The sequence below is a fragment of the Aptenodytes patagonicus genome, chromosome 1, assembly GCF_965638725.1.
Source record: "Aptenodytes patagonicus chromosome 1, bAptPat1.pri.cur, whole genome shotgun sequence".
Taxonomy (NCBI): Eukaryota; Metazoa; Chordata; class Aves; order Sphenisciformes; family Spheniscidae; genus Aptenodytes; species Aptenodytes patagonicus.
In genome coordinates, this window is record NC_134949.1 from 51,299,795 (window position 1) to 51,323,391 (window position 23,597).

The 23,597-nt window shown below is 45.4% G+C and overlaps 2 protein-coding genes and 1 long non-coding RNA gene across 6 annotated transcripts in view; 2 read left to right on the plus strand and 1 right to left on the minus strand.

Moving 5' to 3' along the window:
• The window catches only part of LOC143158530 (uncharacterized), a 50,037-nt gene that overhangs the window by 9,602 nt on the left and 16,838 nt on the right, over positions 1-23,597 (minus strand). The window contains exons 1-4 of one of the 3 annotated variants that reach the window (XR_012995022.1): positions 5,162-5,303; positions 4,165-4,243; positions 3,781-3,854; positions 1,661-1,725 (exon numbers count right to left, since the gene is read on the minus strand). This is a non-coding gene — a long non-coding RNA (uncharacterized LOC143158530). Of the gene's footprint in view, positions 1-1,190; positions 1,726-3,780; positions 3,855-4,164; positions 4,244-5,161; positions 5,304-23,597 lie in introns of those variants that run through there. The other 2 variants (XR_012995021.1, XR_012995020.1) reach the window with 2 other exon arrangements.
• SOCS2 (suppressor of cytokine signaling 2) lies at positions 13,406-19,380 on the plus strand. 2 transcript variants are annotated; one of them, XM_076334521.1, is made up of 4 exons: positions 13,406-13,815; positions 15,354-15,646; positions 16,662-17,104; positions 19,298-19,380. In XM_076334521.1, exons 1-4 carry the CDS (start codon positions 13,553-13,555, stop codon positions 19,322-19,324), a joined length of 1,026 nt encoding a protein of 341 aa, XP_076190636.1. In that variant the 5' UTR covers positions 13,406-13,552; the 3' UTR covers positions 19,325-19,380. The 2 variants fall into 2 exon arrangements, with proteins under 2 accessions (XP_076190636.1, XP_076190645.1); XM_076334530.1 differs by lacking the exon at positions 19,298-19,380 and having other exon boundaries at positions 13,409-13,815; positions 16,662-18,564.
• Positions 17,062-23,597, plus strand: part of CRADD (CARD and death domain containing adaptor protein) — a 95,503-nt gene continuing 88,967 nt past the window's right edge. The window contains exon 1 of the mRNA XM_076334563.1: positions 17,062-17,104. The gene's annotated coding sequence lies outside the window, so the exon portion shown is untranslated. The remainder of the gene's footprint in view (positions 17,105-23,597) is intronic.

The window sequence follows — 23,597 nt, forward strand, 5'->3', positions numbered from 1 at the left end:
TTAATGTCTCGCTAAAAGACTTCTTGGGCTGTGCTTGCTGGCACGCCTTTAGAAAACTGTTTCATTCAAGTATCAAAATGTTTGTCCTCAATTCAGAACATTTAAATCGCAGTTCAATTTATCTTGATGTCCTGGTGAAAAGAAAGTTCTTTCACTGCCTCTAGTTAGACCTGAATTAAAAAAGGAAGCATGCTTTTAAAACAGGTTTTTCCCTTTTCTATGTGCGAATTATGTTGTTCTGCAGATTCTTGGTGCTACCACCAGGAGGCAATCTTGCACAATAACTCAACTGGATTTGTCTGAAACCATAGAGGATTTAGCTATATCATCAAATTTAACACTGAGAGACATGCATTAGCTGCTTTTTAATTAAATTTGTAAGAACTTAAGAAAAAGGAACTTCCTAGCAGGTCTGAAAGTGGTTGGATTCAAAGGGTCAAAGGTGCTTTTGCGGGACTTGCCTGTTTGCTTTGGCTGATTTGACTTTTGTAGTGTGTAGCAGAGATGTATGTTCACACTTAAACAAAAAAAGCCCTACCCTCCCGGTTTTGAAAAAATGAGCCAACGGTGGAGCAGTAATGGGACCCAACTACCAAATACACCCGTGTCACAAGTTTCATGTTGTCACACTTCAGTTCCTCATGACTGTAATGGAGGGAGCAGTTATCCGTCCATCCCTTCCCGCCCCTCCAGTTATTCGGGCCTATAGGAAAGTTCCCTTCTTGTCCGTTTATTGTTGTAATAGGTCTGAATTTCAGCTGCCATGTCTAAATTCCGCTGTACCAGAATAAATCATTGCTGCAGCTCCATTATAAAGTCATTAATGATTGCTGTTTAAAGCCAACACCATTTGTCAGTTATTCCAACCTTTACAAATTTTAGCAGCTGCTCTGCTGTAATTTCTCACATGCTCATTCTGTCCTCAAAACCAGTCAGCGTTCTATAATGAAGAGATCAAATAGACGTCAACTGCATTCCTCTTCTGTAATAGAGGATGTATATTTTGTTTTAATGCTACAATATAATAAAATTGACTTAAAGCCCACCATTGACTAGAATAAAGGTCAGACAAATTGTGTACCTACAATATGTAAAAGTTGGATTCAGCTCTAAGATTGAGACAGCTACTAATTAGACATCTAAGCCTGAGTTAGTCTTTGTAGGCTCCCCTTATAGTCAATTGGCACAAAAAAAGTACCTATACAAGGCAGTTGATCTTATTTTTAAGATTTTATTGTCTAGAATACATCATACAAATTGTTCTCTGGAGGTGCTTTTCTCTTCTCATCTATGAAGGGAGGGTGAAGCTTAGCTGAGATTTAGATGCCTGTGTCAGAGCAAATGAAAGCAGTCCTACCTTTTTTTTTTTTCCATTTAAGAGAGCATATATGTAAAAGAAAAATATTCCACTTAAAAGTAAGATAAAAACACTTTTGCTGTTTCTGCTAGCCTTCAATAGCATGTAGTCCATGTATAGGAACTCTTTGTTTTCTGTATAGAGTAATTCACACACATTTAATTTTGTAATTGTGAATAAATTGTGTATAGGATTTTAATCTCACCTCCTTATATTTAATCAACCCTCCAATACTAAAAGATAAGCTGTTTTTTTTTGTTTCATTCGGTGTGTAGTCACAGGAGAAATAAGATAGTTACTTACTTTATGTATCTTCCTAGCACCTCTTCTAATGAGTTCATGATTCCAACCATTACCTCTAGGTACTTCTAGAAAAATGAACACATTAAATGATAAGTTACTGGGTAATTTGCACAGAATTCTCTGAAAACTTAAATACAATTTACACAGACTGTTAGTTCCACTGTATATAACTACAGCTGTTAGGACACTGCACATCAGAAGGTGGGAGCTATGTGGAAGCTGCATGAACCAAACGGCATGTTTGGTCAGCAATTTTGCATTGCGTGGCTTCTAGAGAAGTAAAAGTTTATGGCCTGGAGTACCGCTTCATTAAGTGTCATGATGTAGGTGAGAAATTATAATCAACGTATCGCAAAGCTTTTCATCACCTAGGAGGTTGGAATGGCCAACAAAGCTGAGAAACTTTGCCAACTAGCCTTTCTGAAAAATCAAGTAAGTAATAAATACAGAAAACAGTTGTGCTTATATTCAGCTTTACTGCTTGTCAAGAAGAAAAACAGTCTTGGGTCAGAGGCAGTTTACCATTTTAAATAAGGCCAGTTTTGAGATATCTAAAATATGAGATATCATAGAAAAAGAATTCTGGAAGATCTGTTTTTTAGCATCCCTTCTGCCAAAACTAATAAAAGTTTAACCATGTAAGTATTGCAGAAAATTCAAATGAACAGTGAAAAGTGACTGTTACATTAGGCCACTGCATTAATTTTTATTCTACATGATAATGGCTTAACCTAAGTAAAAGATTAAACCATTAAAGCATGACGCTACTGTACAAACATATATTTCCTACTGACTAATGCTAACAAAACAGAGCTTTATAGTTTCACGTAATTAGTGTTTCTTAAATACTGCTAGTCTTATTATTCAAATTTATGTTGTATTTGTTTAAACAAATAATAAGCTAGTAGCATTTTTCTGAAGTCAACATCTGTAGGAGTTAGTGTATCAGAGCTGTGCTGCAGCAGTGATCTTCACCTTCTGCTTTAGTTAAAACACACTGAGGATTCAACTGAACAATCAACTAATGCCAGGAAAAAATTTTCCTTGACCCCTAATTAGTTAACAATTGGTTGGTATACAGTAGCATAAGGCTTCACATCCCTTTTCATACTTCTTTGTTATTTTGTAATTTTTAATCCTGACTGGTTTAAGTATGGGTTCACTTGTTATTTTCCAAGAATACCTCCTATCTTTATAAAACTCCCTTTCCCCCCATGCTGTTTTTCATACAGTTAAAATCCTGGCATTAGTGACGGGGAAACTGAGGGTGGCAGCGAATTCCACAAATTTTGGAATTGGATTAAGAAAGAGGATTTCCTATCTAGAGCAGAGGCATAGCGCAAACAAAATTCATGGTAAGTTCACCATAAGCAGAGAGAAGTCTTAACGGCAGAGAAATTCCCTTTCTAGAGCATATAGTTGTATGTTCAAATCTACTAAAATAAACATGCTGTATGTTGGCTGCATGGGTTACAATTCATTGCCTTTATATGGCCATATTTGTTGAAGAAAAAGATTTGAAATGAGCCCAAAGAGGCCACCGGTAAGACTGAAAGGTGACACAATGGCTGGTGAAGAGAAGAGCAGTGGTGGTCCTGATGGAGAGCAGCTGTGGTTTGTACGTACACAGTGCTTAGCCAGTCTTTGTCCAGACTGAGGGCAAAACCTTGAATCGCTGGAACTGGGTGAGTGTTTTGCTTCAATGTGACCAAGATTTTAACTCAGGACTTCGTGAAAATGATACATGAGAAGCCCACTCTTAAAGGAGTGAAGCGTTTATCCTGCAGTCAGAATACCTGTGTCTACGCTTCACCTCAGCCAGAGGTGGTCCCCAGCAGCAGACTGATACTTGGGGTCCCTCTGAGCACGTCCTTGCTGCTGCAGGCTGGGGAGCAAGCTCAAGCTCTGGCTGCTGATCCCCACACCTCTTCATTATTTCCCCTGTTCCACCTAGCCCTCTTTGAAGCAATGGCTGCACGCCCCTGCAGGGAGAGTTCACACCAAGCGCTGCTTCCCAAGATCGTATCTTGTTTTGACTTTACCCTATGTGCTCTTCTGAACTGCTCAAGCCGATTGTGCACCCTCAAACGTTACTGCATCCCAAAACATGTAATACTTACCCTCACTTTCAGGCTAGGAAAGCACCATTCTCACAGGCTGCAGTACAGTTTCACGTAATTTCAGATACTTCAAACTGAAAGATACACAAAAAATCAGAATTACATGTTGGGTCTATAGGGGCACCAGAGAGAGTCCAAGGAGTACTGTGGGGTGTGAATATAGGAGTCTGCTCTGGAGGGAACTAGCCCCAGCTAGTGTGAGTATAAGCCAATCCTCTTGGCATCTGGGACTTGCCTTACTTAGAAATACAAGCATGCACTCTGAAATCAGGTAGTTGGGACCCACATCGTTTTTACAGACAACCTGAGCTCAGATTGTTCAGAGTACTAAGTCTGAATGAGTCTGGTACAGGCTTAACAAGACATGCAAAAACAGCAACTCACATGCATCATTACTGTTCTCTAAACAACCTGAGTCATCAAGATTGTCCAATCCAGTTCAGAGATGCCCCAGTTGAGACTCCTGTAAAAATAAAAGGATTTTTCTTCTGGATAAACAAAATTAAATATGCAGAGAAGAAAGTGCATTTCTGTAACTTCAAACAAAATCTGGACTTAGGAGCAAGCATCTTCTTCAACAGTCCACATCGGAATAAATGAACTGTACCAAAGGTCACTAAACCTCAATGTTCTGTAATTCTCAGCCTTCGAAGAAATCTAAAGAAACGGTTCAAGTTGAGGCATTTGGCAAAATAATGAGGTGAAAGGCTTTCAAAGTTTTCTGGAGAAAAAAAACTGATAATTGGACATAATTCTTAAAATCTTCATTTAGGCATTACTAAATAAAAATGTTGTGTTTCCATTTCAGGGCTAGTGAAATGTCAACAAAAGAAAATAGTGGCATTAAAAAAACAAATTAAAGAGCTGTTTTTCAGTTATTCTCAGGACATAAGGGGTCTGTTTGTTTAAAAATCTGTGATGCTGGCAAATAAGCTGTTCACTTTAAATAGCTTGCCAGGTGCTGTTTTGTTTTGTTTTGTTTTTTCCTTTACAGCCATACTTACATGATAAATTAATTTTGCTAGAAATATACTACCAGTTCAGCACAGATTTTTTAACAATTCCTCTCCTTACCTGGCATACTCCCCCCTCCTTAGAACAGCCCACGGAACTGATCCTGAAAACGCCCAAGGAGATGAAAAGATAGGCTTCAACTGATTGTTGAAGTGTAACTGTCAGAAGCACAACTGATCAGTCGTTTGGGGAATTCTGTCGTTGCTGCATCTTTTCTGTCAGCCAGTCCAAAGGGATTTCATTAACATCTCACTAGTACCTCTGACTAAGTAGGAATTTTGACTAGATTGTGAAAGCTTCTAGAAATAATCTATTTTGAAGTGTTAGGTATATAAATGCAAATTGAGTGGAAACAGCTGTTACTTACATTCTCTGGATGCAGGACTCCACTCCCTGATGGATAGAAAAAAAATGCCATTGAAAGAACAGGAAGAAATTGGAAAAACACGGATCTAGTAAAAATAGATGCAATGGACCACATTGTCGGGTGGTATAAATTGGTGCAGCTTCACAGGTTTGCCACCATAACAATATATAGCCCACCTGCCAGGAGGACTTGAAGAACTTAACGTATTTCTTGGAGAAAGGGGCGGGGTTTGAAGAAACGAACACACTGAAAACAAAAGCATATGAACAAATTTGTGTTTCAGCCTTTTATGCAATGGCTAACAGTCAGGCGTTTTCAGAAATAGTCTCACAGACAAAGCCCCTGTTCATAACAAGATTTTGCTATGGACTTCTGTTAGTTTGAGATTATGTTCTGGAAAAATTACAAAAGCTCCTGAAAAATATAAGTAGCACAGTCTAGACCAGTGTGCCTGAAAGTGGAGGACTGTGCTGGAGGGAAAAGCAAGCGTCGTCTGAAAGCTCACCCCTTCGATGAACCCAAGCTTTATCTTTTTATTAGCCTGGCAGAGGCCCCCCTGCAGGTCCTCTGTACTTGTCCCCCCTCACTTACCTGGAGCAGGTCCCCGCTGTCACGTGCTCCACTGGACAGCTCACGCTCCCTGCTGCCATCCCTCCTGCTATCTGTAACATCACTGGCAACCACCCAGAGTAAAATGAACAGTAACAGACCCTCCTCAGAAAAGGTTAGGCATGTTTAAGAACGTACACAAAACGTGGCTGCTAATTTCATTTGGACCAAACCCACTCAGTCAAATCAGCGTTAGGAACCTGGGCTGGGGAATTAAAGGTGGGATTGTTCTGCTGGGTTTTCCTTTTAGAAGGGAAAAGGAGTTGACACAACCAACACAGCTAAAGCTCAGACACCGCAGAAACACTTGATTCTTAGAGCCTGTAGAGTGATTCCCTCCAGGATTAGTTCTGTTTGACTTGGGATTGCTTTGTGCCTGCCAGCACACAAAAACTGTCGTAACACAGGCAAATGCGGGACAGAAATTTCATTCTTGTTCCATTTTAGACACAGACTCTTGACTGCTGTTCTGTCTTATGCAAACACCACATCTGACAGCTAAACACATCCTTTAGTTCCTTCCCAGAACAGAGACTGATCTACAGCAGCAGGTTTTGCTGCTTCCTTCCGTCTAGCACGATGTGGCCTGAAATGCTGGGGAAAAATTCTGCTGTGCCTCAGGCATCTTTCTGGATCAAATTTATTCCCAGAGGGATAATTTATCGGAGAAGTGAGCTCTGAAGAGAATGCTAAAAATAGTGTTAAAATTTTGAAATACAGGGCAATGGCACTGAAAGTCAGAAAAGATGTCTAGCCCAAACTCACACTTTATAAAAGCCTTTGCATATTTTGTAATAATTACGGATGTTATTTCCCCTCCCCCATTCATTTACAAAGACAGAGAGATAATAAACTTCAGCAAATCTGAATTTGGTTACACAGAGCCATCTGTTAATTCTGGTATATGGCAGTAGAGGGCATCTAAGGACTTCAAGTCACATACGGTAAAGGATTAAAATCAGATGGCTGAAGGAGTTACTACTCTCATCCCCAACCATTCACCCCACCCCGTAACAGAATTTGCCACCTCACGACCAAACAGCTCATGAAGCTGCTCCTGAACGCCTGCAGTTTTGAGCCACGCTGAAACTGGGGTTGATCCCAACACACCAGACCGAAAGCTGAAGTCGTTTAGGAGGAGATGCGCGAGTTAATTTCTCATCCCTGCTGCAGGCAGCACTCACCAGAGCCATGGGGAGGATGGTACAGGTACAGTATAAGGGGAGACAGTAACTGCCTCAAGCAGTCTCTCCAATTTTATCTACTACTGTTTGAGCTTTAATTTCCACATACCTGGCAAAACCGCTTACAGCAGGGGCAAGCAGTCCTGGGAATGGACAGGCAGTGCCAAGAAAAGGCGAGCTGTGGACGAGTGCTCTTTCCTTAACCAGGATGAGTAGCCCTGTGTCTATTTCCTCTGTTGAGCCCCAAAAATGCCACTCTGTCTGCCTGGCCTGTATTTCAGTTTACGTCCTCCCAACATGCCAGTCAGTTATAGGATGATGCCTTGAGCTTTCCTGACAAAAAACAAGCACTAATCACGACAAATAAAGAGAGAGAAGCTAGTTGGCAGCTAGCACTGTTTCCTTGTCATCTGTTCAGGTTTGTATGACATTCCATGGCCAGCCTCTCTTTATACTGAAGTGGGGAAAGCAGCCATGCCTATCTTGAGCCAAAAGAAGCCAACACATCAGAGGCAGGTTAAGTTCATTACCTGACACTAACACTTAACGCACTAATCTGAAAACTGTATTTGATCCGAGCAGCATATACACATACCATGGGCAGCATATTTTCAATTAGCTGTAAGAAGTTTAAAATTGTATAAACACATTAGTACATGTTGATTACCCTGTTATTCAAACTGCTAAATACAGCAACACATCAGGCCTTATGCTGAAGTCTATTATAGCCTTAGTCTGAAATTTAAAAGTGGTTCATGCCCAGGAAAAGGTTCTACAACTCATTTAATGGTTCACAGTACTCCTGAAGTGATATTCATCTCTCTGCTTTCCATGGCAGCACTTTCAGTCATAAACACTTAATTGTAGGAATTCATCTTCAAGGCCAAATAACTCTGGGTGAATTAAACCATCTTTAATATAAGAACGAGAACAGTGATTTAAAATTAATCTTTTTCTGATGGGAGACCATTTATTCAGAGACATATAACCCAGTTTCTTCTTCATCTTTGTTTTACTTTGCACTCAAAACTCTCTCCTTTGGAGACAGACACTGCATCACCTGTCTTAATTTTCCTTATTCGTTTCAGAACTGACTCTTCGCCAACAAAGGAACTTTAATTACTTATGGATTGGCAGAGTACAGGAGAGCTGCCTGCATGCCGTCTGTCAGGAAAACTTTCTTCACAGACATTACTTGCTCTCTTTTACTTTGAGAAGTAGGACTTGCAACTGGCAAGAAAACATCTCAAGCCTCCTCAAGCATAAAAGGCTTGTTTTTTCTGGCAGCATCTAGGACGAGAATGCAAGATTTCACAGTGCTTTCAGCTGTGCTATCTCTAGGGTTTTTCTAAAACAAAGACAAGAGTGTACATTTCTCCAAAAATCCAGAACTTCAAAGAGCGTGGTTGTAAACTTGTGTATGTATAGGTGTATGTGGATATATACACCTATGCACTCTTTCTCAGGCATATACACACTTTCTCAGCCAAAAAACAAGGTAAATAAATATTACAGTCACAGCATCTTATACTATAATCTGAATATTGAAATCCATAGCAAATATTCTCCTAGTAGTTGTTTAAAACGACTACTATCAAAACGGTTCTTGCCAGTAGTCTTTTTTTCTATCGTGTTCATAAAAACGAAGTGTGACAGGGAAGAAAACACTGTCAAAGCATGTATATTTACAAATTATCCTCAGGTAACTTTCGGCAATATTTAGCTAGTTCTAGTCAGAGTGAAATTGCATAGTTCACAAAATAACAAAGTGACAGAGTTCTGCTCATTGTTTATAAAGAAGCCTAACATAGTATAAGGTGAAAACTGCTGTGTAAATTATCTTTTCTTTTTTATACTTAGTACTCTGTGTTGCCACATTCCACTTTTCCTTAACAAGTCCAGACAAATTATTTTTGTTATTTTGTTTTTACTTTAAATTGTAAATAGTAGAGAAACTATAAAAGCACTACATTTAATGTTTTTAATTAAAGATCGTAAGTGTGTCTAGATAACCTCTTACTCAATGAAGTTGAGGCCTTTAGATGCTACCGTAAGTTTTAAATAGTATAAAGCACATGATGAGATGAGAGAAGGATTTAGATGCCACCTTTTTATGGTCAGAGTTTCATGCTTGCCGGTGATTATCCGTCTACCTATCCACTGAACTAAAGGAAATGATCTTCTTTTTCTCGACTGTCTCTGAAAGAAAATAATCTGGATGTTATTTCAAAGTACTGCTCTCTTTGTGCTGTCTCTTGATGGCTTGCTTTTACATTACAAGTGCTGGTTTTCTTTTGGAACACCACTGATTCATAGAAATTATTCACTGGATTTTTGATTATTCTCCTTTACCAAATGTATATTCTTAAGAAAGATAAAGCACTCACATCTGAATAGATAAAAATGGCAGGAAATAAGGTGGCAGCTGGTTAAGAGTAAAATTGTTTGGTATACATCATAATTTATTTCATCAAAATATTCTGTTCCTCGGGCAGCTGGAAAGAGCAGAGTGATCCCATTTATGAAAATATTTGTTTTCTCTCTGCTATATTTATTATGTTTTAGGAACTCTTTGTGAAATAAGCAAACCTTACTCCTGACTGCTGAGTGAGAAATTCTCTAAGGGCTCGCATTGTGGACCGTGTTTGTGGTGCGAAGCTACGATTAACTTGTTCTAATTTGCTTGAGATAAGGGCTCAATATTCATATTTCTCTGTTCGAGAACCAGACATGCTGCCTGACCGCTGTAACCACAGGACAGGGAGGAACTGTGGCAGTTATGCATTGTTATTTAGATCAGTTCAGGTAAACAGTTGTCAAAATGTGGTCAATAAACAGACATATGTGATAAGCAATAGCTGGCTTTTTAACTAAAGTGGATTTTATCTGACCGAATGGTGTATCATGGATAATGGCTATTCTGTGCTGCATCTTCGGGAAGTAAGGATGCAGAGAGCAAGGAAAGGCCCCTTGTATTCTTTCAGATAAATCTAGTTAAATAAATCAGTAAACCTTTTCAGCAAATCAAAGCAAATTTAGCAAAATCAGCTGGGCCAAAAATGCATTACCCCCTCCCCCACTCACATCATATTATATAAATAAATCAGCGTGCTAGCTCTCCAGCAAATTTGGCATACTTTTCAGGAACAAAGTGAAAATCATTTCTAGCAACAGGCACTTCATACTGTTGTAAAAACGTTGTTGCCTCCTTCCTTGGTCATGAAAGGGATTTTTGCCTAAAGGAAAAATAAAAAATAAATCCACTCGTCCCTCCCCTTCTCTTCTTGAGCACATACGTTTGAAAACAAGTGAGAAACACAATATATTCTGCTTGTGATTTTCAAGAACTCTTAATGTTCATGTTTTCACTACTAATATAAACCTCGATTAAAAATATCTACTACATGGATGATATACTGCCCAAACCAAAACGCTCACGCACAGTAGAAAGTATCTGGAAAAGAAATCAGAGATTCCTTAAGTTTGTGCCTTTCATCTCCAGTCGGATGATATGCCTCTAAAACTGGCTCGGAAGCATTTGTAACTGTATACACACAGGCAATATTTGTCCTAGAATTGCTGCCCCAAAACATACAGACCAAAAATAAATAAAGCACTTGGTTTGAATTGTACTTAAAAATTTTAAATCCCCGTTTGTATAAACTAATCTTCTATTCATATTAGTGACCCTGTTTAGAAGAATTACTGTTTGTTACATGGCAAATTAAAAAACCTTATTTTGCTTACATGATGGAAAGCTAAGTTTTCAGAGTTTCAGATCTCCGTTCTGCTTCTTTTCTCTTTCTCCATTTCACATCTTTCTCCTACTCCATTCTAATTTTTTATGTATTAAAACACTTAAGGCGGACCAAATATGTATTAAACATCCTAATGCCAAAGAAGCTAAAAAGTAGCTTAAAGTAGTTTAATACACCACATGTGGCCCATAATCCAAAAAGTAATTTAATTTAATCACCTTTTCTGTGACTGTGTGAAAGACTCACCCAGGCAGAGGAGAGAACCAGCTAACTAACATTGTTGAAAGAAACAGTGAAATACTGATTCCACCAAGCCTATAGTACTTATGGAAGTCTCATACCAGAGAATAAAGGTAACTGTGAACCGAAGTACTCTTATGAGGTGCCAAAAGTGTCATTGAAAGATCGATTTGCAGTTTTTAAGTTTGAATTTCATTACTCTTGTAAATTTATCAGATCTTTAGTACTATTTTTAAAAGACATTAACTTCTCATGAAAAAAAAATTAACAGAACTCTGTTTAGGAAAGATCCTGCTGATATACTGCCTATTTAATTTTTATGCTACCTTTTTCATAACAATATCTGAAGTTTTAAGTAACAAATATTTATTACATTCTTCTGTTCTTGTTTCTCATTCACCACATAAATCATGGTCTTCCTCCCTCTGCCTTTATAGCAGCCAGCTGTGGTTTTAGAAACAAATTATTATGACTTCAAGTGACGAATAAACAGCAGAAGCAAAGGAAGTCCTGAGGTACTATCCACATAAAAATGCCATTAATAAATAACATAGGGAAAGAGAACTACAGCAAAGCTGTAAAAAAGCAGCTTTGTATCTCGAGAAGATGCATTCTATTTCTCTAAGTTGAATTAATGAACTTTAAAAGAATAGCCCTCATTTGAACACTATTGTATCTATTTTGATATAATATTTTTGAGCAAAAGCTCTGTGCCTGCATATACATATATGGAATTATTTTAGTAATAAAAATAGATCTGTATTCCTAAAAATAGATCTGTATTCCTTTTTTTTTTTTTTGTTCTTCTGAACATAGCAAAGCCAGTGCAATTCTGAAAAAGTAAATTAGATTTTACGCAAGATCTCACATCACCAGTAGCAGAACTGTCAACTAAATTTCAAAGGACACAGACATATTCTCTTCCCTCTTCACATCTATCCAATGAAAAGTTAGTGGGCATTCCACAAGAGTCACTGGACGCTGAATCTGAGGCTATCTGACTGCACGAACGAAAACAGGAACAAGAATGACCTTCAAGACCTAAATTGTTTTAAACCATTTCTGAGAATGCTTAAGTAAGAAAGCCCATGTTTGTTCCTCAGACCTCATTTTAAATCTGCAGTGCTGTCAGTGATTAAAACCACCTTTTTTCATAAGCCAAATAAATTAAATTCAAAAGCACCCAGGCATTACAAACAGATGAAACCATACTGACCAATTCACTTAAAGTAGATTTTTTTTCCTCAGATGAATCTGCTTAATTACAGCACTTATTTTTTAAGAGAACTAGTAACTCTAATACACTTCACTCATCCCCTGATGTTTAAAAATTATAAGTAAGATCTATTACAAAAGCCTTCAGAAACTGTCCTCCACGGTCTTTTTTTTTTTTTTTTTTTTTTTTTTTTAAAGAAACGTTGACTTGCAGGAGTTACTGGGGAGTACGACCCAAGGCAGGAGTGTCCCTGCGGGAGCCTTCTCTGTGTAGGGGAGCTGGTGTGCCGGTGCTGCCCCGCTCCCTCAGCCAGACCATCCAGCCTAATACATATTCATTTCTCTCTTTGATAACAAAGGCTCCCCCCCCCCCCGATTTTTAAAGATATTATTTTGTATTATTTTATATTATTTTCTCCTGAGGACTTCAAAATGACACCTCTTAATCCTTCTCCTGTCAAACCCGAAAAATACTCCCTCCCAAATACCGCCGTGCAATTTGCAGGGAGCCCTGACCTGGGGTGAGACTAATACGGCTACTTTTGCTTTTCTTTCCTATTTCTTTGTCTTTCTAAAGTCGGCTCGAGGCCGCCCGGGCAGCGGCAGAAGGCGGCTGGTTACCGAGCAGCACCCGCGGCGCAATCAATCATCTTTGCACCGAAAAACAGCTTCGGGTTTATTTAAAAAAAAAAAAAAAAAAAAAAAAAAAAAAATCGCGGAGGGGGGAAAAAGGAGCGGCGCGCGCATCGGCGGGTAATGGCTGTTTGTAGCAACGAGGTATTTAGCGCCGGAGGGTGAAGGGGGGTGGAGACCAGGGTGGGGTGTCCCAGGAGCTTCGGCCGCCGCAAGTCCCTGGCACGGAGCTCCTGGCACCGGCCTCTGACGCGCTCCCGGCCTTGAGGGCGGGCCCCGCCGCCGCGCTCAGGTGCCCGCGGCTGCCGGCGCCGGGCAGGCCGGGCGCCCCTCGCCCTCACCCCGCCGCCCCCGCTCCACCGCGGAGGAGGGGGGGGGCCGCGCTCCCGCGCTCGCCCGGTTACCTCAGGAGGTGCCGCGCGGCCCGCGCGCGGGCGGCCGTTGGGCCCCGCCGGCGGGCTCCAACGGCCGCCCGCGCGCCGGTACCTCAGCGGCCCCGGCCACTGACCTGCTCGCCGCGCGTCTCCCGCGGCTCCGCGGGCGGAGGAGGCGGGGGGGAAGGCGCGGGGGAGGGCTAGGCGACCGCTGCCCCGGCGTGACAGGGGCGGTGGCTCGGTGCGTCGGCCCCGGCTGGCCGCGATCGCGGTGGAGGCGCCGGAGCGGGTCCTGTCACATGATGCGGTTCCTGGAAAGTTCCTGGAAAGCAGCCTTTGTATGTAGCCATCCCGGGAGGGGGGAGCGGCGGGGGGAGGATGCCCTCGCCTCGCAATCAAAGGCGAACAGACCGCCCGCGCCGGGGAGAGGGGGGGACCGGAGGGTGTTGTTTCCCAGGAGCACCATCCTCCTCCGGCAGCGGCAGCCTGTCTGTCTGCCCGAGCGCAGTCCCGACGCTTCTCCCCGGCGGCGGGTGCTGTGCCCCGCCGGCCCCCCAACGCCGCCGGGAGCGAGAACAACCTGACCGCCCCACCTCCAGGCGGCGGCAGCGGCGGTCCCAGCCCCGTCCCGCCGAGCCCGGGTGAGTCCCGTCGTCGTGTCCCCCCTACGCCCGATGCCCTGCCGCTCCTCGAGAGCAGGGAGCTTGCCGCCCTGCTCCCGGGACGGAGCTGCCGACAGGCAGGATGGAGGCTTCCCCGAAGCCGGAGGCGGGCCGCTCCGGCGCTCCTCGTCCCTGCCGGGGGACGCCCCGCTGCACCTAGCTGCTACGGCCTCGCAAACCCTCCGTCCCCGCCAAGCTCCCGCGGGCGACGGCACTTGGCGGCCAGACGCTTCCGGCGCTTCCCCTTCACAAGGGGTCGCGCCCGGGCACTCCCGACAAGGCTGCTCCCACCTGCGCCGGGGCTCTGCGGCCGGCGGCCCCGTGCCCGCAGCCGCTCCGGTAACAGGCGCACCTGCGCCCGGTCCCCGAGCCTGCGGCGGGAGGTCCTGCGCGGGGGAGAAGGGGACGGGGATGGGCTTTGTCGGGAGGTTGCCGCGTGTGTGCCTGCGTATGTTACGATAGAAACCCGGCAGAGCAAACCTATCAGCTGCCAATAAAGTTTAATTTGGAAAAGTTTCTGAGCTCCGCCGCGGAACTTGTGACGGGAGGAGCCACCTCGGCATAGCCCCTCACCTGGCGGCTGCTGCGCACCGGGAGGCAGAGACTCTGCCCGGTTCGCAAGCACCGGCGGGGGTCCCGGTCTTCCCCGTGAGCCCCCTCCCCGCCCCCGGCCAGGCGGGCTAGGCTCCGCCTCGCTGGCGTTCGCTGGCTTCGTATCGCTCCCGGCGTGACGGTGGGAGCGCGACAGGCTCTTTTTGTACCTCCCGTTCGCTTCAGCCGAGCGGAAAGATCATTTTTTATAATATCAGCATTTAATGGAACGGGAAAAGCACGTTTCCTGCCCCGTGCTAAATATATCGCACGCTCCACCGCGCTGCCCTTCCCGTACCCAAGGGGCCAGCGAGCCCCGGGAGCCGGCGCTGCCCGCGCACCCGCCCCGCAGTCCCCCGGGCACGCCGCTGGCCGGGAGAGGCTCGCTCCCACCCCGGGAGCACGGCCCACGCCGGGATCCCGTTCCTAGAGGTACGCGACTTCGCGTGTGACCTTACTGAAAGGCGTACCGTGCCGTTCCTACGCACCGCAGCGTGCAACCCGGGCAGCGCCGGGTCTGGGACCTGCCCCGCTCCGTGGTTACCCTTCCCCGCTCATACCTTTACGTGCCCGGCTCTCCCCTACGACTTCCTCCCTATCCAAACGCCCCCCAAACGGGGCTTTCCTACCCCGGCCGAGGGAGCGGCGCATCAGCCGGTTTGCCCTCGCTGTAAAGCGAGACCACCTTCGCGGGCCGCCGCCTCCGCCTCGTCCCCGGCGGAGGGGAGCCGGGGACAGGCTGGGCGGCGGGGGGTGGGGGTAGGAGGAGATGTCCCTCCCCCGCTCCGCTGGGAGCTGATTTCTCGCCTCGGTCCCTCCTCTGGATGTTGGGAAGTTCCGAAGCGGGAGCGCCAGAAACGCACGGACTGCGTTGGGAGCGCCTCTCGCGGGGCTCGCCGCTAACCACGATCTCTCTCCGCTCGCAGGCGGCGCCCGGGCCGGGGGCCGGGGCCATGCACCCGGTGCGGCGCTGAGCACCGTAGCGGCGAAGCGGAGCCCTCTCCCCGCGGGCAGCTCCCGACCTGCGTGCGAGCGGGGCCGCGCCCGCCGCCGCTGCCGCCCCCCATGACCCTGCGCTCCACCGGGTCCCTGGAGAGCGCGGAGAGCGCCCGGGCGCGCTGGGGGCACCCCGGGACGGCGGCGGCAGCCGCGCCTGTTGCCGAGGAGTCCCGTGAGGCGGCGCAGCTGGCCGCGGCCATGGAGGAGTTACGGCGGGCAGGTAAGCCCGGGCGGCCGGCCGGGAAGGGGGGAGCGCCCGGGGCGGCGGCGCTCGCCGGGGTGCCCGGCTCGCCGCCGCGCCGCTGTCCCGGGGGAAGCGGAGCGGAGCGGCGCGGCGGGGAGCCCCGCCGGGCCGCGAGGGGAAGCGGGCGGCGGGCCGATGCTTGCCGTCGCCGCCCGGGGCTGCGGGGTCGCGGCCCCGCGGCGGCTGGGGGCGGCGGCGGCTCCGACCTTCCGTGGGCTGAGGCGGCCGAAGCGAAAGCACCGCCCGTGCCGGCAGCGCCGCGCCCCGGCGGCAGCTCGGGATCGCCGGTCGGGCGAGGGCCGGACGCTGCCCCCGGCCGGGGCGGCCGCGGCGTGGGGAGCGGGAGGCGGCGGCCGCCGCATCCCCTCGGCCCCGCGTACCTGCGCTCCGCTCGCCGGCGTGGCGGCGGCTCGCCCGGCCCCGCCGGACGCGGGGCTCGGCCGCGGGCGGAGGGAAGGGCTTTTGTCTCTTCATCGCCTCCCTGCTAGGACCGCAGCCGCACCGCCGAAGTTGTTTTCTTACCCCTCTCTGCTTCCGATTGCTAGACAAAGCTCATTTCAACAACAGCCGACCTAGAGTTACCAAAAGCGGGCTTTTCGCGGGCTGCCAGCGTGTGCCGGGCGGACGCAGCGCTCGCCCCGGCGTGTGCGGAGCGCGGAGCCGTGGGACGCGTCCCTGCTACCTTACGGGCGGCCCGTGGGGTTGGCGGCTTCGGCGTGAGCCTCGCAGGGCGCCGCAGGAAAGTCTGCGCGTGTGTATGCGTAGATATGAAAATAAACAGTGACCTGGAAGGCTGTGTCAAAACGAGGTGCAGTGTAAAGCAAATGAATTTAAATAGCAAATAAAAATTTACAATGCCTGCAGGACTTTAGCTTTCAAACAACAAAGGAAATGGGTTATTACAAGCACGTCAGCCAAAGAGCACCTTTTTAAACAAACAAACAAACAAACAGGTATAAACAAAACCCTTCTTTCTCTCCTCTTTTGACAGGATGGTACTGGGGCAACATGACTGTTGCTGAAGCCAAAGAGAGATTACAGGATGCCCCCGAAGGGACCTTCTTGGTTAGGGATAGTTCACATTCAGAGTATCTACTGACTATTTCGGTAAAAACGTCAGCGGGACCGACCAATTTACGTATAGAATATCAAGACGGCAAGTTTAGACTGGACTCTATCACTTGTGTCAGATCTAGACTTAAACAGTTCAACAGCGTTGTGCATTTGATTGAGTACTATGTTCTTATGTGCAAGGACAGAACCGAAACACCTTCAAATGGAACAGTTCATCTTTACTTGAACAAACCTCTCTATACGTCCGCTCCATCTTTGCAACACCGCTGCAGAATAACTATAAACAAGTGTACAAATCAGATCTGGGAGCTGCCATTACCAACAAGACTAAAAGAGTACTTGAAAGAGTACCAATACCAGGTATAAACATCTTTTCTAAATGCCTCTAATGTAGAGTAACTTTTAAATGCAATTCTTAAAATCAGCCAAAGAACTGAGTAACCAGTTGTACAACTCAGCATGGAACTCACTGTCAAAACAGTGGCAGTTCTGGGGGAAAGGTTGTTTATTTCAGATGCCACAAAGGGAGACTTTATGTAGAATAATCCCAGCTTGCATCCTCGGGGGTTCGACAAGGTGGTACGCTATTCTTGCAAGGAGAGAGAAGCCAGGAATCTGTCCAGATTGTGTTGCTTTGTCAATGGCATAAAATACTGCACTAACTATCAAATGCTAACTGAAGCAGTGGGACCGGGAAAGACTGCAAAAGTGGTCAGAGACGTATGAGAGTGCATAAGTATCTCAGTTGCCCGATTCCAAGATTAATTTGGTGCTGGTGTTCGTATAATCCTGAAAGCTTAACTGGATCACACTGTGATAATCTTGCCAAAGTTATGCAACTAATCAAATCCAGTCAAAAAAGTGATCATCTATTCAGTTTTTATTGAACTATAATTCTTATGCTTTTCTGCAAGCAAAGGAGTACTGTAAGTAATCAGTTTAAAACATTGTTTTTCAAAGTTCTCTAAAAGCTGACCTTAAGGAGAAATGCCACATCTTTCATAGGAACCCAGTATGTTGCTGATTATACCAGATTGGTATCGCAGAATCTTTGTTAACGTGTTAACATCTTCCCAGTGGTGATATATCCATGTTATTACTATTAAGCCTCTTTTGGTTGAGGCTTTAGGACTGTACACTGCAGACTCGCAGTTGCTCAGTTCCAATGTCAAAACATGGATATCAGCAGTTACAGCTGTCTTCTACAGTGTAGAATGTTTTCTTCAGCTTGTTTCCCAAAACGTGGGGAAATACGGATTTGTGGGGGTTTTTGGAGGGCGTTGGTTTTTTTTTTTCCTTTTTTTTTTCCTTTTCTTCTAATTCACCATTGTAGCTATCAGACTATTACTCAATAAAGTAAATTAAATTGCACAACAATCTCCCAATCTTTGTATGTATGGATTTGCTACTATTCAGGAAACAGTGATCTTACAAACCTATTAATTTCCCAGCTAATACTCAAATAAATGCACACGTATCAGTGAGGATGAATACCCCTGCTTTGCCTTTGTGGTACTGCTCAAAGGTATAGCTGGATTACATTCAGATTAGTGGCTTAGAGGCTGTCTGCTGATTTCCCGTAGTTAGGTATTAGCACAGGACATGTCTTTTTCTATTACAGCAGTCCTCCAAATGGGAAGAAGGAACTAAGACCCTCAGTACCTGTTCCTCAGTGTAAATGTAAAGTATTTAATAGAAGAAATTTCCAGGATGAGAGAAATAGGAGAGCAGTAAAGAGAGAAACAAGGACATAGATTCATCCTCAGTCAACAATTTCATAGTTTTAACTCTTTCCCTAGCTTACTTTTTAATTAAAGCAAATAGACCTGTGTTTGAACAAGGAGGGTTGTCAAGACTTGCTGTAATCTAGCCCTGCCCAGGCTGAAATAGAAACAACATAAAATAATCTTCTTGTTTTCCTTGTGACTTAACTGCTCTGTAGTACTGTCAAGGTGCTGTGTCTTCTCATAAATTCTGGGGCACTGACCAGCTTATTTTGTTGCATCTAAACTCCCAGTGTTTGTTACGCACTCAGTTCTGTCATTAACATGCTGGCAGAAATGAGTAGCATGGCCATTCAGACAAGGGAGACACCAAGAACCCGAGGCAGAGGGGATAGTCCCTTGGTATGGCAAGTACTTGATATGTTGTTGTTCTCTCTGTGGAAAAGGTGGCTTTTCTTCCTCCTCCTCCACGGCTTCAGTTCTCTCTCCCCGTTTTTAATGCAAGCTTTAGTATAGAAATGGGGGGATTTTTCTCCTGAAAAACAAAACAAAAGCTTTTGTTATGTAAAATTTTTCCCTGTGCCCTGCCAAAATGTAGCAGATTGTTGGAAGTTTTTCACGTAACACAGCAACCACCCTCCAGTTCCCATCCCAGAAGAGCTCTTGTATTCCAGGTATGTGTTGTAATCACACAGTTCTTCTGTGCTTGTCATCTGTCTTGCTAGGATCTGCCACCCTGAAGCTGAGGAGCTTTTCCTGTGAGCAGTGCCCGTGAAAGAACCGTATTCCTGGGAACACTTTTCATTCTCATGAATCTGTTTTCTTCCAGTTCTTGTCTAGCTCTACCTTGAGATGAGATAGCTGCTATACGGAATAACTTCTGTTACAGTAAGGAAACACTCTAACCTGCTGCTACATTAACCTTCTACTACTGGGCATTTTTAGCCAAGGTGATACTTAGCTGTGATATGCTTGGGGTTTCAGTGGTGAATGCATTATACTAAGGTCCTTTAAAATAAGTTCCCTCCAGGCTAGCCCCTGGCCTGGGGATTTAAAGTCACGAATACCGATGCTGGAACAAGTAGACTCAGAAGATAAGAGCTTTGGGGTGCACTGAGGCAGTCATGTTGTACATACAAAAAGTGATTTACAGCTCGTTGCTGGCAGCCTAATGTAAGCAGTCACAGGCCAGGTATACCCCACGGCAGAGCCAAGCTCTGAGGAACAACATGGGGCAGATGCAGGGCAGCTCGCTGGGCTTTTTGTTAGCGGTTCTCCAAAGCACAAGGGCAAACTGGCAGGCTGAAGACAAGGAGTGCTAGTAAAGTGAAAGGTGGTGATTCTTGTAAATAAGAGCAGTTACTGTGATGTGGAATCAAGACACAAAGTGTTGAGCATACTGACTTAAACTTCATATCATTTGTGTTAGTTACTGTGAGGAATAAGTAGGGTCTGTGGCTATGGCGTGCTCGAAGCAGTGAACAATATTTTGAACAGACTGGAGGGGGAACTAGTCCGCTTTGTATGAAAGCAAAGTTCTTGTCCTCATTAGGATGCCAGCCCTAGAGTTGATGCATTGCACTAGTACAACTAAACCACACTATAGCTTGCTGCAAGCTCGGCTTCATTCTGACGCAGCACAGAGGAATGGTACAAAAAATCCAAGGATAGCACATTATTAGATTACAGTGGTGCAAAAATCTTTCATGTAGACCCCATGAATTTTCAGGCATGATCATGTTGTCCAAACTTTTTTTTAAAAGTTCCAGTGTTTTTTTTTTTTACTTTATGGATGTTGCTATGGCTTGTTCACTGCACTAGCTTTTAAATTGCTGGCCCTTCAGATTCCAAAAATGACTTCTATATGTCATTTTGAATTGCTAGGACAGAGTGTTCAGTGAAGCCAGTTTCACAGGTTCAATGCCTGTGAGTCAACCAAAAATCATGGTAAGGACTTTAATCCTAAGACTTTTTTTTCATCCCATATGTTGGTTTGGGTTTTCATTTTTGAGTCTTTACGTTTCAGCTTTTCCAGCTTATACTTGGAATGTTAGCTGCTGAAAACCTCTTCATTTTAATTAAAGGAAAGCTGAGAATCCCACAATCCTAAAACATGATGCTTGGAAAAAAAAAATAAATAAATTGCAAGATGAATGCTGAAAATGGAATTGGTAACTGTATTTAGTTTAGCACTAAACCTAGCAGAAGTGTGAACTATGGCTCCATTTCAGTTGTATGGGTATTTACCTGCTGTTAGTATTATCACCAGAGACAGAAACTGGTTCAAGTACAAGATGGGTGGGTAGAGTGGGAATGTAACCAAGCAGCTGCGCCCATTGCATTAGAAGTAATTTTATTTTAATCTGATCTTGTCAGTATTGTCCTAATTATATTTTATAGAATCATAGAATCATTTAGGTTGGAAAAGACCTTTAAGATCATGAAGTCCAACCATTAATTTAGCACTGCCAAGTCCACCACTAAACCATGTCCCTAAGCGCCACATCTACACGTCTTTTAAATACCTCCAGGGATGGTGACTCAACCACTTCCCTGGGCAGCCTGTTCCAACGCTTGACAACCCTTTCGGTGAAGAAATTTTTCTTGTTATCCAGTCTAAACCTGGCACAACCTGAGGCCATTTCCTCTTGTCCTATCACTTGTTACTTGGGAGAAGAGACCGACACCCACCTCGCTACAACCTCCTTTCAGGTAGTTGTAGAGAGCGATGAGGTCTCCCCTCAGCCTCCTTTTCTCCAGGCTAAACAACCCCAGTTCCCTCAGCTGCTCCTCATAAGACTTGTGCTCTAGACCCCTCACCAGCCTCGTTGCCCTTCTCTGGACACACTCCAGCACCTCGATGTCCTTCTTGTAGCGAGGGGCCCAAAACTGAACACAGTATTCGAGCCTGTGCGGCCTCACCAGTGCCAAGTACAGGGGCACGATCACTTCCCTACTCCTGCTGGCCACACTATTTATTTCTGATCCAGGCCAGGATGCCATTGGCCTTCTTGGCCGCCTGGGCACACTGCCGGCTCATGTTCAGCCGGCTGTCGACCAGCACCCCCAGGTCCTTTTCCGCTGGGCAGCTTTCCAGCCACTCTTCCCCAAGCCTGTAGCGCTGCATGGGGTTGTTGTGGCCGAAGTGCAGGACCCGGCACTTGACCTTGTTGAATCTCATACAGCTGGCCTCGGCCCATCGATCCAGCCTGTCCAGGTCCCTCTGCAGAGCCTTCCCACCCTTGAGCAGATCAACACTCCCACCCAACTTGGTGTTGTCTGCAAACTTACTCAGGGTGCACTTGATCCCCTCTTCCAGATCATTGATAAAGATATTAAACAGAACTGGCCCCAAAACTGAGCCCTGGGGAACACCGCTCGTGACCAGCTGCCAACTGGATTTAACTGCATTCACCACAACTCTTTGGGCCCAGCCATCCAGCCAGTTTTTTACCTAGCAAAGAGTATGCCTGTCCAAGCCATGAGCAGCCAGTGTCTCCAGGAGAATGCTGTGGGAAATGGTGTCAAAGGCTTTCCTAAAGTGTAGGTAGACCACATTATCTACAGCCTTTCTCTCATCCACTAAATGTGTCACCTTGTCACAGAAGAGGATCAGGTTAGTCAAGCAGGACCTGTCTTTCATAAACCCATGCTGACTGGGCCTGATCACCTGGTTGTCCTGTACATGCCGCGTGATGGCAATCAAGATGATCTGCTCCATAACATTCCCTGGCACCCAGGCCAGGCTGACAGGCCTGTAGTTCCCCGGATCCTCCTTCCGGCCCTTCTTGTAGATGGGTGTCACATTTACTAACCTCCAGTCAACTGGGACTTCCCCGGTTAGCCAGGACTGCTGATAGATGATTGAAAGTGGCTTGGTGAGCACTTCCACCAGCTCCCTCAGTACCCTTGGGTGGATCCCATCCGGCCCCATAGACTTGTGTATGTCTAAGTGGTGTAGCAGGTTGCTAACCATTTCTCCTTGGATTAGGTGGGCTTCATTCTGCTCCCCATCCCTGTCTTCCAGCTCAGGGGGCTGCGTACCCGGAGAACAACTGGTCTTACTATTAAAGACTGAGGCAAAGAAGGCAGTAAGTACCTCAGCCTTTTCATCATCCTTTGTCACTATGTAACCACATTCTAGATAAACAATATATAATTATTAGCAAGAAGGAAAAAATGTTCACTAGAATATGGGGGGAGAGGGGTTTATTTTTATATCTTAAAACAATTGGGAACTTACTCCTCACTAAAAACTGTGGACCTTTAGAATCTGAGAATCTTATTAAGTCTCATTACCTTAAGAAAACAGAATCTACATACGATAGGAAGGACAGGGTTCTGTAGTTGCATGAATTCCTGTGTCTTCGCCACCTCTCATGTCAGCAAAATGTTCCTGTAGGTAAATTACCTTGTTAAAGATCATAGAAAAGCTTTATTTACTTACATGTTCTATTCAAGAGCTTTTTCTTGTATTTCTGATAAAATTCCTATGGATTTTTTGTTTGGCTATAAGCTTAGGATCTAGCAGAAAGTAAGTTGAGTGGTGTTAGGGCTTTGTTCTTCTTAAGCCAAAACACATGATGGAAATGGAAGAGATACCTTTAGACGTGGGTGTCGTGTCGAACAGTCATTTAAAATAAAGTAAAATAAAACTTCTGCTGACTTTGCTGTCATAAAAATAAATCTAAGTATCATATTGACTGCTAGAGGAAGTAATGGCTTGAGGGATTCTAACAGTTGTATTACTGATTCTCAATAATTGTAAGAAACTTTTCTGTTGAAAGACATAGACAGTGGGATCGAGTGCACCCTCAGCAAGTTTGCAGGTGACACCAAGCTGAGTGGTGTGGTCGACACACCAGAGGGACGGGATGCCATCCAGAGGGACCTGGACAAGCTTGAGAAGTGGGCCCGTGTGAACCTCATGAGGTTCAACAAGGCCAAGTGCAAGGTCCTGCACCTGGGCCGGGGCAACCCCCGGTATCAATACAGGCTGGGGGATGAAGGGATTGAGAGCAGCCCTGCCGAGAAGGACCTGGGGGTACTGCTGGATGAAAAGCTGGACATGAGCCAGCAATGTGCGCTCGCAGCCCAGAAGGCCAATCGTATCCTGGGCTGCATCCAAA